A 14,697-nucleotide genomic window follows, 5' to 3' on the forward strand; every position below is an offset into this window, starting at 1 on the left:
ACCTGACAACCCCTGACCTCAACAATTTGGTCTACTCTATTGGTCTTATGTCACACCCGTCCCCATTATTTACTCAATATTCCAACCAAGATGGATTATGTCTTGTGTTTTCCCACCTGTGCTTCATATTTTCCAATCTTTGTATTTTTGCTCACACTGTTATCTGTGTCAGAAATTCAATAAACATATATGAAATAGTATGGCATGCTGGGTAGAAAGCTGGCTTCTGAGACTGGAGGACTTGGGTTCAAATTCTTCCTCTGACACATACTGGCCAGGTAACTCAGGGTAAGCATAGGAAATAAGCGTTTATATAGGGCTTACTATGCACCAGGCACTGAGGCACTTTTATCTATATTATCTCATTATATACATACACGCACTAGGCACATTTATAAATATTATCCTCACAACAACCCTGTGAGGTAGGTGCTGTTATTATCTCCATTTTATAGTTGAGGAAACTGAGGCAGACAGATGGAGGTGACTTGACCAGGATCATATAGCTAGTAAGTGTCTGAGGCTGGATTTCAACTCCAGTTTTACTGACTCCAGGTCCAATGTTCTGTCTATTGCACTGCCTAGCTGCCTTGCCAAGACCCTTAACTTATCAGTGCCCTGGGTAACTAACTCTTAATATTTTAAGTTGCAGAAAATGTGCTGTAAAACCTGCACTGGTTGAGAGAGTTTCTTTAGCTGGGAGTTCTTTGTACCAAATGAATCATAGGTCTACTTCCTATTCTAAAACAGCAGTCAGGTGTGTATCCCAAAGACTAAAAGATAGATAGAAAGAGATCACATAACACCAAAATATTTTTGTAGTAACAAAGAATTGGAAACAAAGTAGATGCTAGGCTACTGAGTAAAGTCTAAACATAAATGTAATGGAATTTTACTGTTCCATAAGAAACAATGATTATGAAGAATACTCAGAAGAATGGAAAACTTATATGAACTGATGAAAATGTAAATAAACAACCACAAAAACTATATGCACAATGATTATAACAATGCAAATGGAAAGAACAACAACAAAAAGAAACTGACTATGATATAATTATAATGACCAAGGTTGGCCCTGGAGAAAACGTGCCTCCCTTCTTTCTTTGCAGAATTGGGAGCCTGTAGGTATTGTGTCGTTTAAAATCTAAATTGTGTGGTCTTATGGAACCCTGAATATACTGCCATGTTTGGTTAATATGCTGCTTAACTTTGGCGAAGTGATTTTCCCTTCTTTTTTTTCCTTTCTTTTTTCTTTGTTTATAAGGATGGCTCTCTGAGTAGAGAAGAGAAAAAAGGGTATACAGTATTTGGAAAAAATGATCTTAACAAAAATTTTAAAAGTTAGCAGTATGATAAAAAATAAAATAAGTAAACTAGCATTTATTGTGTTACTATGTGCTAAGTGTGGGGAATACAAATAGAGGCATTCTCTGCCCTTAAAGAGCATTACATCTTAAAGAGGAAAGTCAACACATAAAATGAAGCTCAGATGGGTAGAGGAAGGAGGAGCTAGAAGTTAGGGGCAACATGGAGCATGGTAGAGAAAGTCTGGAGGCAGGCAAAAAAACTAATGCTATCTTAGACTATCTTAGACATTAATTGAAGCATAGTTTCTAGATGAATCGAGACAGAAAATCCGTTGCATTCTGCCCTGGTCTGTTCTGGATATCATGTTTTCAGAAGGACAATGATATCAGAAACCCTGAGTTTCAATCTTGGTTTTGTCATGTCCTTCCTCTGTGGCCTTTGACAACTCAGGTAACCTCTCCCATATTTAGTTTCTTCATCTAGAAAATGAAGGGTTGACCTCTATGAATTCTAAGGCTTCTTCAAACTTTAAAACTATGATGCTTATGTAACTCTATGAATCTGGAGTGATTCTGGAATAGGATGGTCAGGAAGATGAAGGACCTTGAGATAATGCCTCATAACAATTAGCTGAAGGATTGGGGGGTGTGTGTGTATTTAGTCTAAAGAAGAGGAGATATGGGTACATGAGAGCTATCCTCATATATTTAGACTCTCATGTTGGACAGGGAATTGGCTTGTTTTACTTGCTCCCAGCGGTTAGAACTAACTATTAATAATGAGTTGAAGTTAGGAAGATGGTACTTTAAGTTGAATATAAATAATTTCCTAAAAGTTTTAGCTGTCTCAGAGCCTTTCAGGGTTGTGGGTTCCCCTTGACTGGAGGCCTTCATGTGGAGAATGGATGGCTACATGTTGGGAATATAATAGAGGAGATTCCAGCAAAGGTAAAGATTGAACTAGATGACCTGGGAATCCCTTGGAATTCTGAGGTGGTGTGATTTTTTTTTTTTGGGGGGGGGTCAGGATTACTTGTCTGTCTAGTCCTCTCTACCTTAGTTGACTTTTCTACAATTGATCATATGACTTTTCACTAGACCATTTGATTTACAATACCTGGACTTTATTTTTGTTTAGTCAAACTCTTGGTATTTCCCCTCTGGGCTTACCCTGTTGTGAAACAAATTCCAGCAAAATATACTACGAAAGGTACTGATATTTGTAAAACAGAGGAACATAACTATAACATGTATCAGAGAATTAGGAAAAAATGTTTCCTTGGGTATTATTTTATTTTTAGTCGATCATCATCAGAAGTTTGTTAATGTTTATTTCACTTAAAGAATTACTACTAGAGTTACCTGGCACATAACTGTGAAGTCTCCTTATGGATAAATATTTTATTTAAATTAAATTAATATCATTTTGAAAATCACATGCTGATAAAGGTATATTATATTCTTAAAAGAGTCAAACTAGAAATGTAGGTAGGTGGCATTGTGGCTAGAGTATTGGACTTGAACTTAGGAAGACCAGAGTACAAATCTAACTTCAGGCACTTAGTTGTTGTGTGATTCTGAATAAGTCACTTAAGGCATTTGGCTCAGTTTCTTCAACTGTGAAATGGGTATAATAAAAGCACCTGCTTCCTAGGGCTGTTATGAGGATCAAATAAGAAAAAAAGTATGTTTAAAAAAGGCTTTGTAAATCTTAAATCTGAATACAGTATATTAATGCTAGTTATTTATTATTCTTTATTATGATATTTCTTGATCATCGTCAGTATTGGCTCATTTCCAGCTTTGGTCAAAACCTACCCAATATATCATTGAAGTTTCAAGTCTATATAGAAGAGCAACTGAGCCTGCAATTCTATCAGGATCTTTCTAGACACAGGATTATCATTTGTGGTCACTGTTGAATGAAACATATTGTTGACAACTACATCACCTTCACTTTTACCAAGGTATTCCTGCATTCCAGGCTGCTTGGATATTATGGACTTTTCCAGAAACACTGAGCAAATCCCACTTTGACAAGAGTAGCTCTGAGCAACATATCACTTTAAGATTACAACATGTGTTCCTCATGGGAAAATAGTGAGCCAGGTGGTTACGACCTACTTTTTATCGATGAGAAAACTGATACTTGGAGCAGTTCAATGACTAGCTCAGGGTTGCACAGCAAGGCAAAGTTGGAGCTGAGCTAGAACTTACTCTTTCCAGATTGCAAACACAATACTCTCCATTATTCCATACTGCCTTTCTTGATCTGATTCCATAGATAACAGTGTCATGAAAGAATACATTAGCATATAAATGTAACTGCAACATAAAATAAACATACTATGTGCCAAATACTGTCACTGATTACAAATACACGTACTTCCTAACTGGGAGTTATACAAACACAGCATGAAGTGAAAGCCTTTTCTTCACAATAAAACAGTTGAGTTTTTCTCTGGGAGTGGCAAACATTCTTTCCTCTCCTACTTTCTTTCTCACTACTCATTCACCTCTGCTGTTTCAAAAAAAGGCACAGATTTTAATTTGATTTCAGTAACTGACAAAGGGCTAAGATTAGTATTAGAATAAGGACACTTCAGCTGAATCCTGCCTTTCACTGTAAAAGTATAATTCAATTGGATTCCATTCACATAAAGGAAAATATATGGGAGGGAGGGTAGTAGAGTGATATTAAAACCATACATTTGAACACATCTGAAAAACATGAGGCTTTTCGCTGTTTCCTGCAACCCCTAGCCATATCTCTTGACTTATCCCATGAGACTGAAGGCTCTGTCACCAACTGACAGGCTGAACAATCATCTTATATGGAAACAAGAGATGAAAGTGCCTTTTGTCAATCTGTATAGACTCCTTTGTCCATATTGGAAATAGTGCTAAATGATTCTGAAGATAATCATGTCATATCATATTTTTCTTGCTCAAGCAAGTTTTTTGGGACCCTGAGTGAGAAGTATTTATTTAGGGAGAAAGGATTTTTCTATATAAGATTTTGCTTAGAGGGACAGGTAAATGGGCCATTTATCCCTAATACCCAAATTATAGATGAAACAACTAAAAAAAATACAATTTTCCTTAGTGGAAAAATATTCTCACATAAAACTTCTTGTTTTCATTAAGAGCAACCAAATGAATTCCTTCAAACGGCAAATACAGTAATTTGTTGAATGCAAAATATGTCACACTAGATTAGTTTTATTGAAAAAAAAGATGTGATAAAAGCTCTTTACCCCTTTCTAAAACTAATTAAAGAAGTAGATGAAAGAACTTTGGTTTGGTAGAACAGTTTGTTCACTGAAGCAGGCTACCACTTAATTTCATGCTGTGCTTGTTTAATTATTATAAAAAACCCAACCATGATTGTGAGGTATGTACATATGTGTATATGTATGTACACATATCTAAGAGCACATATTGTAGTCTAGATGAGTGAATACTGCCAGAAAAGAATTCTGGTTTCCGAATATTTTCAACGCTTAGATAGAGATGAAACAATATAGCTTATCTTACTCCAAAAAGATGCTAATCCTTGTGTTCATACTTGAATCCAGATAATCCTTTGGAAAAATCAATTCTAATCATTTAAGTCAATTTGCTGATGGTTATATATTTTTCTATTTCCAATGACAAACATCATGATGGTAATACAAAAACATGCTACCACTGTGGTCATCTTGATAATTTTTTTTTTTTTTTTGCTTTTAAAGACCAAAACAATTAGATCCAAATAAGGGGACCTGAGATCTGGTCCCAGTTCTATCACTAACTAAACAGAATCAAGTCACTTAAGTCTCTTTGAGCCTCAATTTTTCTTCTGAATAAATAATAAGCAATGGAGATGACAACGATGACAATGACGATGATAGCTGCAAGCCTTTAACTTTGCAAAGTACTTTATATACATTATCTCATTTGAGTCTCATAGCAACATTGTAAGATGGGTATAATTTTTTTCTATTTTATAGATGGAGAAACTGAAGCATTGAGACATTAAGTTATTTACCTTGGGTCACAGAGCATTTTAGGTTAGATGACCGCTTCAATTTCTTTAGCCTTAAAATGCCCTTATTTTACTATTCCTTTCTATTCAGAGGGGTTCATGCACTAGTGGAATTCAAATTCCATTCACTAATTAGTTGTCCTGACATGGCCACACCTCACTACAAAATTCAATGGTTATAAGGAAGTAGATAGTTATAAATGATGGATTTACTTACCAAAAATGTCAAATTTTATCTTTCAATCAGTACATCTAGGGGTTCAGGAAAATATATTACATCTGCAGGATAATGTATTCACAGGGAGCTTTTAATGGATCTGTGCCTAACACTTATTGTTACTTTTTTTATATCTACATAATAAGAAAGGGTTCACTCCAATTCTTCACAGAGAAATAGCCCACTATTAACACTTCCCTTTAATGTTATGCCAAAAAGATTTGTGTTTCGGAGCTTAGATATTTGCTGATGTAGAATGTGTTATAATTAAAGAATACAATCATTTCACTCTTATAACTAAAAAGCCAATTAGGCTCAAGTTGGTGATTTAAGGGAGCATTTAAGCATTTCTTACCTTAATTTCAAGTACATTTTCGTTGCCCATTGAGATCATCACTGGCTTTTCAAAAGGCTTAAATACAGGATTATGGACATAAATGAGATCAAAGTAAGCGGAATGGATACCATCAAATATGAAAAGAGCTTTTGTTTCCAGAGGGGGTTGCAGATTTAGCTCTTGTAGGGAAGGAGTGGAACAACAGATTATCTCTGAATTAGAACGATGCTTACATGCCTGTAGTAAGAAACAATTAGACACTGTAAATGAGCAGATCAAAAAATTAGGCAATATCAATAATAACTTTCACATTTTACTACTCTACAGAACTTAAAACCTGTTTGCGTGTGTGTGTGTGTGTGTGTGTGTGTGTGTGTGTGTGTGTGTGTGTGATTTACTGCTTAATGTTAAATCCTATCTAGATAGAGCAGTCTATTTCTACCTGCCTGGAATATGCATGCTATTGTTTCTAAAGCTGGACCTCCTGTTTAGATTTACCTAATTATTTTCTATTCCTTTGAGAACAGTTCAGGGACACATGGGGGGATATTATCTCATCTTCCATCACTTCAATAAATACTGGAAAATCCTGCATATTGGCAAATGTCCCCTTCCCAAAGTCTGTGCCATTTTCTCTGGCTGTGCACCATGCCCAGGATGTTCTACCCTCTCATCTCTGCCTCTTGGCTTCCCGGGTTTCCTTCAAGTCCCAGCTAAAAATCTGATCTTCTATAAGAAGTCTTTCCAGATCCCCCTTAATTCTGGTGCCTTTTGGGGGGGGCGGGGCAATAATGGTTAAGTGAATTGCCCAGGGTCACACAGCTAGTAAGTGCCAAGTGTCTGAGGCTGGATTTGAACTCAGGTCTTCCTGAATCCAGGGCCGGTACTTTATCCACTGTGCCACCTAACTGCCCCCTTTTTGTTTGTTTGTTTGTTTTTTCTAGTGCCTTCCTTGTATTATTTCCAATTTATTTTGTCTATAACTCATTTACACACAGCATTTGCATGTTCTATCCCCCATTAGATTGAAAGTAGGGATTCTTTTACCTTCCTTTGTATCTCCAGCACTTAACAAAGTGCCTGGCACATAGTAGGCACTTAATAAATGCATATTGACTAACTGCCACTGTTGAAGAAGTATCTCCCTCAGATTATAATCCAAATCTCGTCCTGATTTTTTTATGAAGATTTTCCATACTATATAACTAGACAATGGGACTTTTGAATCCTGATTTCTGACATCTTAGGAAATGTGATTTCTTATTATTGTTTGTGATTAGATCAAAGTTGTTATGCCCAATGGTGTATTTTTGGGTAAGGTGGCTGATTTTACTCAATGACAATGAAAACAACTGACAGTCTTATTAATGTTTTTCTCTTGGAAAATTACAATGAGCAAAACAATAATTTATCCCCATATAGAAAGACTTAGGAAATGCATAAAATAACAAACAGGAAAGTTGGAATTGAACTCAGATAATTTATTATAAAAATCATATGTGGCAAAATTAAAAAAATATATATATATTTAAGATGGAACCAAGTACTAACTTCCATAGCCATTCACATCAGACATTACTAAACCTTTACAAATGTAAGCATCTTGTGAATAGGGATCACTTCACTCCTGGTACTTATATCTTAATGCCTAGTATATAATTCATAACTACTTGGTGATTGAGAGATCTTTGAAGAATTGATGTATACATAAGGTCAGACAATGAGATCATTGGTTCTGTAGTTAAAGGATGTGGGCTCTTATGTTGTTTCTGCTGTTTACAACTTGTGTGACCTTCAGTAAATTACTGAATCTTCCTGAACCTCAGTGTCTTCATCTATAAAATGAGAGTGGTGAGGCTACATGACCTCTGAGGTACATTCTAGACAGAGGTTCTTAACCTTTTCTTGTGTGTCATGGAAACTTTGGACCGCTTCTCAGAATAATGGGGTTTTTTGGGGAGGGAGGGCAATGAGGGTTAAGTGACTTGCCCAGGCTCACACAGCTAGTAAGTGTCATGATGGATTTGAACTCAGGTCCTCCTGAATCCAGGGCTGGTGCCTTATCCACTGCGCCACCTACCTGCCCCCAGAATAATGTCTTTTAAAGAAAAAATACATAGGATGAAGGAAACCAACTATATTGAAATCCAGTTGCCAAATTAAAAAAAAAATTCATGGATTCCAGAACGAGAACCCCTGGTTCTAGCTCTACACTTGTGGTTTCTTTGGCTCAGAGTACTCCATATGCCAACTGAGATAGCAGATCATCAATAATTTAGTAGATTAAGTCCTAATGAGGCACCTGAGGTACATTAATATAAAGAAACTTGCCCAGGGTCACACAGCTAGAGGTGGAAAGTGAAGCTAGGACTTTCTGACCCATGTTCTTCTACTGTAAGAATACTGGGATATGAATTTGCTTTTTCCTCTTCTAAATATATACAATACAATTTAGCTCTATGCCAAATTAGCATCATGATGTTCAAAGCTTTATACATCAGCTTGAGAAGTGAAATTGAATTAACTACGAATGAGCAATTTTACTGTCATCACCATAATTCCATATATAAAACTCAGGAATTGGAAAACTACATTTTGAAATGCTGACTGCTGAAGAAGAATATGCATTTACAAATCAATGCACGGTCTAGTCAGAAAGTGCTTGTCTTTTTTTTCTTCTTCTTTTTTTTTTTTTTAAACAATGATTGCCAATACAGATGCATAGTAAGGTTACTGTGGATGGACACTGACATGACTCATGATGTGAGTCATAGCATCAGAGGCCAAAAGCTTCCATAGATCCAATTTATCATCACTGGCCTCAGTTTCCACAGGGAACAAAAATATAGGAGTAAAATATGGGCTGTTTGTAATGCAGTTGAACAAAACAGCCATAAAATGGACCCAGTGAATCTTTTAATTCTTAATTCTAATGAATATATGGAGAAATCCAGCTCTCACTGTGTTAACATTTTTGTCATGGAACCAGAAGAAATTGAATTGACTTTTCCCTCCCAGATACAAAATAACTCAAAATCTCATCTCTCAATTACATACTATCTTTCCTTTCGATGGGCGGTTCATTATGAAACCAATGACTACTCTCTGTCCAGGTAAAATGATGGGTTATGAAAAAAGATGGAAAATTGGTCACTATTTAATAAACTAGATTATAATTTCCTAGATTTCTACACAAAAATCACATTGACTTACATATGAATACATAAATATATAGATTTATTTTTATTTGCTAATGGAAAGTCATTTGTCTTCTATTCTCATATGAAATACAGATATTCTTTAAGTTAATAGTAGTGGTATTCAAAACTCTGTTTGTGACTAAATGTTGGAATTGGTTTCAGAGTCCTTTACTTCAATTGTTTGTTCATTTGGCATAGCACAGCCTCTCAGGAGTATGATAAAAATCTAATAATACTTCAGAGGTGATGCAATGTGACTGATTGAGAAGGTCAAGAGAAATCTCATTTGAGATGACCTTATTGTTTTGTAATTCGACTTGACATATTTAGCACAAAATTGGTCTCAGTAATTGAAGAATATGATGGTTTTAGTCCTCAAAAAATGTTGGGATAGACAATCTAAGAAAAAGTGCTGTAAATTCAATCTATCATCTACTCAATTAAGATACAGTTAAATAGGCAACATCTTCAACTTTCATTTCAGGTTTACTGAAAATTGTGCTAGAAATTAAAACATGAAAATTTGTAAACTCAGCATTAATGCTATTGAAGTCCTAACAGAAATTTAATTGACTCAGTGCTCCATACAGGATGAAACTGACAGCAGAATGGAAGTATAAAAATATAATTAGCTACAATACAAAAATGACTCAATAACTTTAAAGAGGGCATCTCATTTGGTCATTTTCATTTTTGCATGCTCCTATAAATATAATAAGATAAGATGAGTGTTCTTTAGTATTAAGCCATCATGAGATATTAAGAAGGTTGGGGTATAGGGCAGGCAGAAAGGTCAAGGAACAATGTGCCTGTTCCATAGCTAGAATGAATGAAATTGTGATGAGATCAGGGAAACTTCACACCAAGACCTTTTTTGGAGCAAAAGGGACACTTTTTTTGGGTAACACTTTGAGAGAGAAAGGAAGAAGAAGAAGAGGAGGAAAAAAAAAATCCACGATGTAATCTCCTTTAACTCTCACTTTTTTGTTGTTAGCTGTCTTTCAAAAATATCATCTTAGGGTTGTAATTATCATTTTTTCCCTAAACATTATGAGTTTAAAAAACAAAACCCAAGTTGCTAAATAATTTCAGTAATTTTCATTACAAATTTATGATTCTGCTTAAGTTGTGCAAAAAATTAATTAGTTGACAAAGTACTTTAAAGGAAAATCCCAAATCCTTATAACTGAAAACCAGCCAGGTTGGTTAAAAAAAAAAAAAGAGCAGAGAAAGATACAATATAGTGTATAAGCAGCAATAAAGGTACTCACCACTGTAAAGTTCCTTCCTACTTCAGGGACATTTATTACCATCTTGGGAACACTAGCAGAATTCAGATTTTTCCCAAGACCTGTTATTGTACTTCCTCCACTGGTAAAAATAAAAAAAAAGTGATAATATTGAGAAAAACTACATTATACTTTACTTTTCAGTGAGCTTAGAGGCAAATTCATGCAGATAATGATTTAAAGTCAGAATAATTATAAATTTAGAGTCTAATTGAAAGATTAAAGATAGTCAATGGGAACATCGCTCTTAGCTTCTTGAAAATGGATGTGTATATATTTGAAATTATAGTTCACAAATGTGAAAATTGTATATTCTTTGTGATTTGCCAGACTATATAAAAGAATCATCTCTGAAAATAAGTTGGATTTCAGCTTTTTAAAAGAAAACTTTAAAAAATAACTTTCAGGCATTTGCATGATAGGAAACTAAAATAAATCCATTTTTTATTGTTATTTGACTTACAGAACTGGAGAGCTGCAAAAGAAATGAGTTAGATTGATTTGGTTCAATAAGCTACTGATTTAAAGGGAAGCTGGTCTCCATAAAAGATGTGTTCAGGACAGGCAGGGTGAGTATATGTTGAAAGGTGGAAAAATGAATGTGGTTCCACGTTAGTGTGTGAGTAAAATTATTGTGAGGAAACTTATACAATGCACGTGTATCAGTATATATACAATATGCATATATAAATATTCCATTCCTCTGTTAATCTGTTTTGCTGACATAAATGGAAATATTTGATAGAATAGGTGGGAAGTGTTTCCTAGGTGCAAAGTAACATTAACAAAATTAATGGTGCTCAGAAATGGAAGAAAATCCTTTTAAAAACTGAAGGCCATCTGCAAAATAAACGTAATAGGAACAAAGCCTGAGATAAAATTGCAGTTTTTCTTGATTATTCTATAGCAGTCTCATGTCATTATTTTTTCACATCTACTTTTACTTACCTAAGAAAAGATTTGGTTGGATGGATTTCATGAACAATGGGGTCCTCTTTGTATGTAAAACTGTAGGCTTCTCGATTGGCTAAGTCAATTTTCATTTTAATGGGGTACTCATTTGGAATGGTTTGTGCAGGAGTATAACATTCTAGAATGCTATGAGACACACTGGACAAAAAATGAAGGGAATGGATATTTATCATTAAAGGGAACAAACATTTTAAATACTATGTTCTCAAATTATATGAATAAATGTGAATATTGGCCAAACCCAGTGGTTTCTAAAAGGTAATTTCTCATCGGGTTAATAATAGGAAATATCTGTATAGCACCTTAAGTTTTACAAAGTATTTTTTATAGATTGTATTATTTGATGTTCATAAAAGCAAGAAACTATCTCCTCTATTTAACAGATGAAGAAACAAAGGCTTAGAGAAGAACCTCTATTGTGTTGGACATGGTCACTGTGCTTATTATATGTCAGTTGTTGTTTGTCCTTCATTCTTTTTTTGGGGGGGGGCAATGAGGGTTAAGTGATTTGCCCAAGGTCACACAGCTAGTAAGTGTCAAGTGTCTGGGGTTGGATTTGAACTCAGGTCCTCCTGAATCCAGGGCCAGTGCTTTATGCACTCTACCACCTAGCTGCCCCTGTTTGTCCTTCATTCTTGAAGGCGACTGTGACATCAGGGTCATGTCATGACTTGCAGTGAATTGGATTGAAATGAAGGAGGGCTGTGCAAGGTCACCAACCTCACTCTCCTCCAGAGCCATCTGGGTCCAGTGGCAAGATATACATCAGGACAACTAGAGATGGCCCTGCTTGTTTGAGGCAATTGGCCTTAAGTGACTTGCCCAGGGTCATGCAGCTAGTAAGTGTCTGAGGTGAGATTTGAGCTCAGGTCCTCCTGACTCCAGGGTGAGTGCTTTACCTACTACACCACCTACCTGCCCTTAAGTGTCAGTAGCAGGATATGAACCAAGGGTTTTCATGATTCCAAGTCTATTACCTTTGTTCACTGATGCCTCTCACAGTTCTTAGGAAGCACCTTCTCATTCTAAGCTTATCATGGTTCAGTGGAATCACAACTTTACTAGATGGCATATATAAGTATTAGCCTATTATCTTGCAGTGTTGGTATCTTAAACCTCTTAGTCATTCATATCTTTTTTTGTGCTTGATTAATAAAACTATTATAATTTTGCTGAGAAGTATCTTCCTGTACTCCATCCCCTCTCTTTTTTTCTTTCAGTGATCAAGGATAATTAGTTATGAATCTGAAGGAACTGTTTATTCCTATTTACATAGCTATTGGTTTCCACAATCTTATAGGGGATTATGCAACTGTAATGTTAATTTTAAAAATTGAAAGTAAAAGAAAAGGGGAAATCAATAAAAATAGTAGTGAAGGGAGAAAGATGATTAGAGGGGAGTATGTAAAGAGAATAATTTACTTAATATAAAAGCAAATAGAACTTTTAAGACAATTTTTCTGCACTATAATGCCTTATGATAATTACTCAACTTATTCTAATTCAGAGACAAATTAATTTGACTAAACAAATAAAATAATTAAAACGTATTTACAGCACCTTTTTAAAATACATGGTTTTCCACCAATTGAAATACGTCTAGAATTTCCGCTGTTTAGATATTTCCCACTTAAGGTAAGTAATGTACCACCAGCCTTGGGACCATAGCTTGGAGAAATATTTGTTATTATAGGATCCTAAATGCAAAACATAAACAATTAAACAATATAATTATTAATTTTAGACCACTAATGGTTAACTTTAAAAAAAACAATGAATCTGATATTCACTTTCTGAAAAGAATAATATTTGACCTTACCACATAAGAGAATGAATCAAATTGTGTTCTTTCTGGACCATTTGAAATAATTATGGATACATTGAAATGCAGATTCACAGCAGGACCGACAGTACATTTCAACCTTAAAAAAGAAAATGCAAGATATTGCATAGGGCAGGGACTTTCTACCTTCTGTTTTTAAAATATTAATCCCATATTATAAAGTATCTAATCTGAGCAGATTTAATTGTATCTTGACATGGTATGCAAAAAAGGAGAAATCATGGAATCCTAGTTCTTTAAAAATAAGCTCTTAATATTAGGCAAATGAAAATAATGCACAGATAGCTTAATTTATATTAAAACAATAAAAGCTCATTTCTTCATATGAAATTATTCAAAATTCATTATTCAGATTGAAATATTTACCTTCGTACTGTCTAGGAAGAAAGTTGGGGTTTTGTTGCTGTTATCAAATTTGTAAGGGGAATGCTTTTATATAAGAAGAATTTTTAAAAAGAATTTAAACATGATCTATTTTCAGATAAGCAATGTTAATTATAAATGATACCTATGTATTGATTCAATCAGGTTAGGCATAGCTTTTTTCTTGACAACACTACTAACAGTTTATATTCTGTACATAATAAAATTTAAATTATAATGCACTTAATACGCAAGTAGCCTGAATTGTTCCCAATGTTTCTAAGAAAATAGGCATGTGAATTAGGTTTCAAAGTTTTATAACAACAACAACAGTATAGGAATAATAATAACACCTGCCTCATAAGTTGTGAGCATCAGATGCAGTAATGCATGTAAAGTACTTTGTAAACCTTAAAGCATTATATATGAGCTATTATTGTTATTATTATAATATCTGGCATTTAAATTGTACTTCAAGGTTTACAAAGAGCTTTACATATTTCATTTGACTATCACAACAGCTGTAAAAATATAAGAAAACTATTGAAATGTCATAGACAATTATAATGCAATGATAAACATAATCATAGTTTTAAAGCAACATGGGTAGTCTTTAGTAAACATTTCATCATTTGTTTTTCTGTGACAAGAATTTAAATCCCTAAAATGTCATACTTGATGTCTTAACCTTAATAACATGGATAACTTAGTCTTTTACTTTTCCTTAAAACTAATTTTGTTAGGTTTTCAATTTATAAATATAATTGGAAAATTACCAAATTGGATTTTAAAACAGATGTCTCTACCTTTTTGGAGGTTTCATTGTATTACTCAATTTAGAAGTTCTGGGGTACTTGATGCATTATGGGATGCATAGCTTACAGAAAGTTCTGGCTTTAAACTGAGGTGACAACATAATATACCCATGGAACAACATTTTTACAGCTTTAAAGGAAGAAACTTAGAAAAGAACAGTTTTTATCTTTAAAAAAAGAGTGCAGCTTCTCAGATATGGGAGATAATTGCTAATATTGTGTAGCTTTTAAAAATTTCCCTTAGGAAAATTCCTTCAAAATCCTTAATACATTTTTTCCCCAAAGGTAATACACCCTACATGAATGTTATTCTTTCAAATAAAC

At 34.4% G+C, this 14,697-nt stretch overlaps 1 protein-coding gene across 1 annotated transcript in view; it reads right to left on the bottom strand.

Annotated features, from left to right (window-relative positions):
* Positions 1–14,697, bottom strand: part of MET (MET proto-oncogene, receptor tyrosine kinase) — a 161,042-nt gene that overhangs the window by 40,972 nt on the left and 105,373 nt on the right. Inside the window, exons 7-11 of the mRNA XM_043969125.1 lie at positions 13,172–13,274; positions 12,913–13,049; positions 11,329–11,490; positions 10,363–10,462; positions 5,910–6,128 (exon numbers count right to left, since the gene is read on the bottom strand). Coding sequence (XP_043825060.1) covers positions 5,910–6,128; positions 10,363–10,462; positions 11,329–11,490; positions 12,913–13,049; positions 13,172–13,274 — 721 coding nt within the window. The remainder of the gene's footprint in view (positions 1–5,909; positions 6,129–10,362; positions 10,463–11,328; positions 11,491–12,912; positions 13,050–13,171; positions 13,275–14,697) is intronic.

Source organism: Dromiciops gliroides, chromosome 5 (assembly GCF_019393635.1).
Source record: "Dromiciops gliroides isolate mDroGli1 chromosome 5, mDroGli1.pri, whole genome shotgun sequence".
NCBI lineage: Eukaryota > Metazoa > Chordata > Mammalia > Microbiotheria > Microbiotheriidae > Dromiciops > Dromiciops gliroides.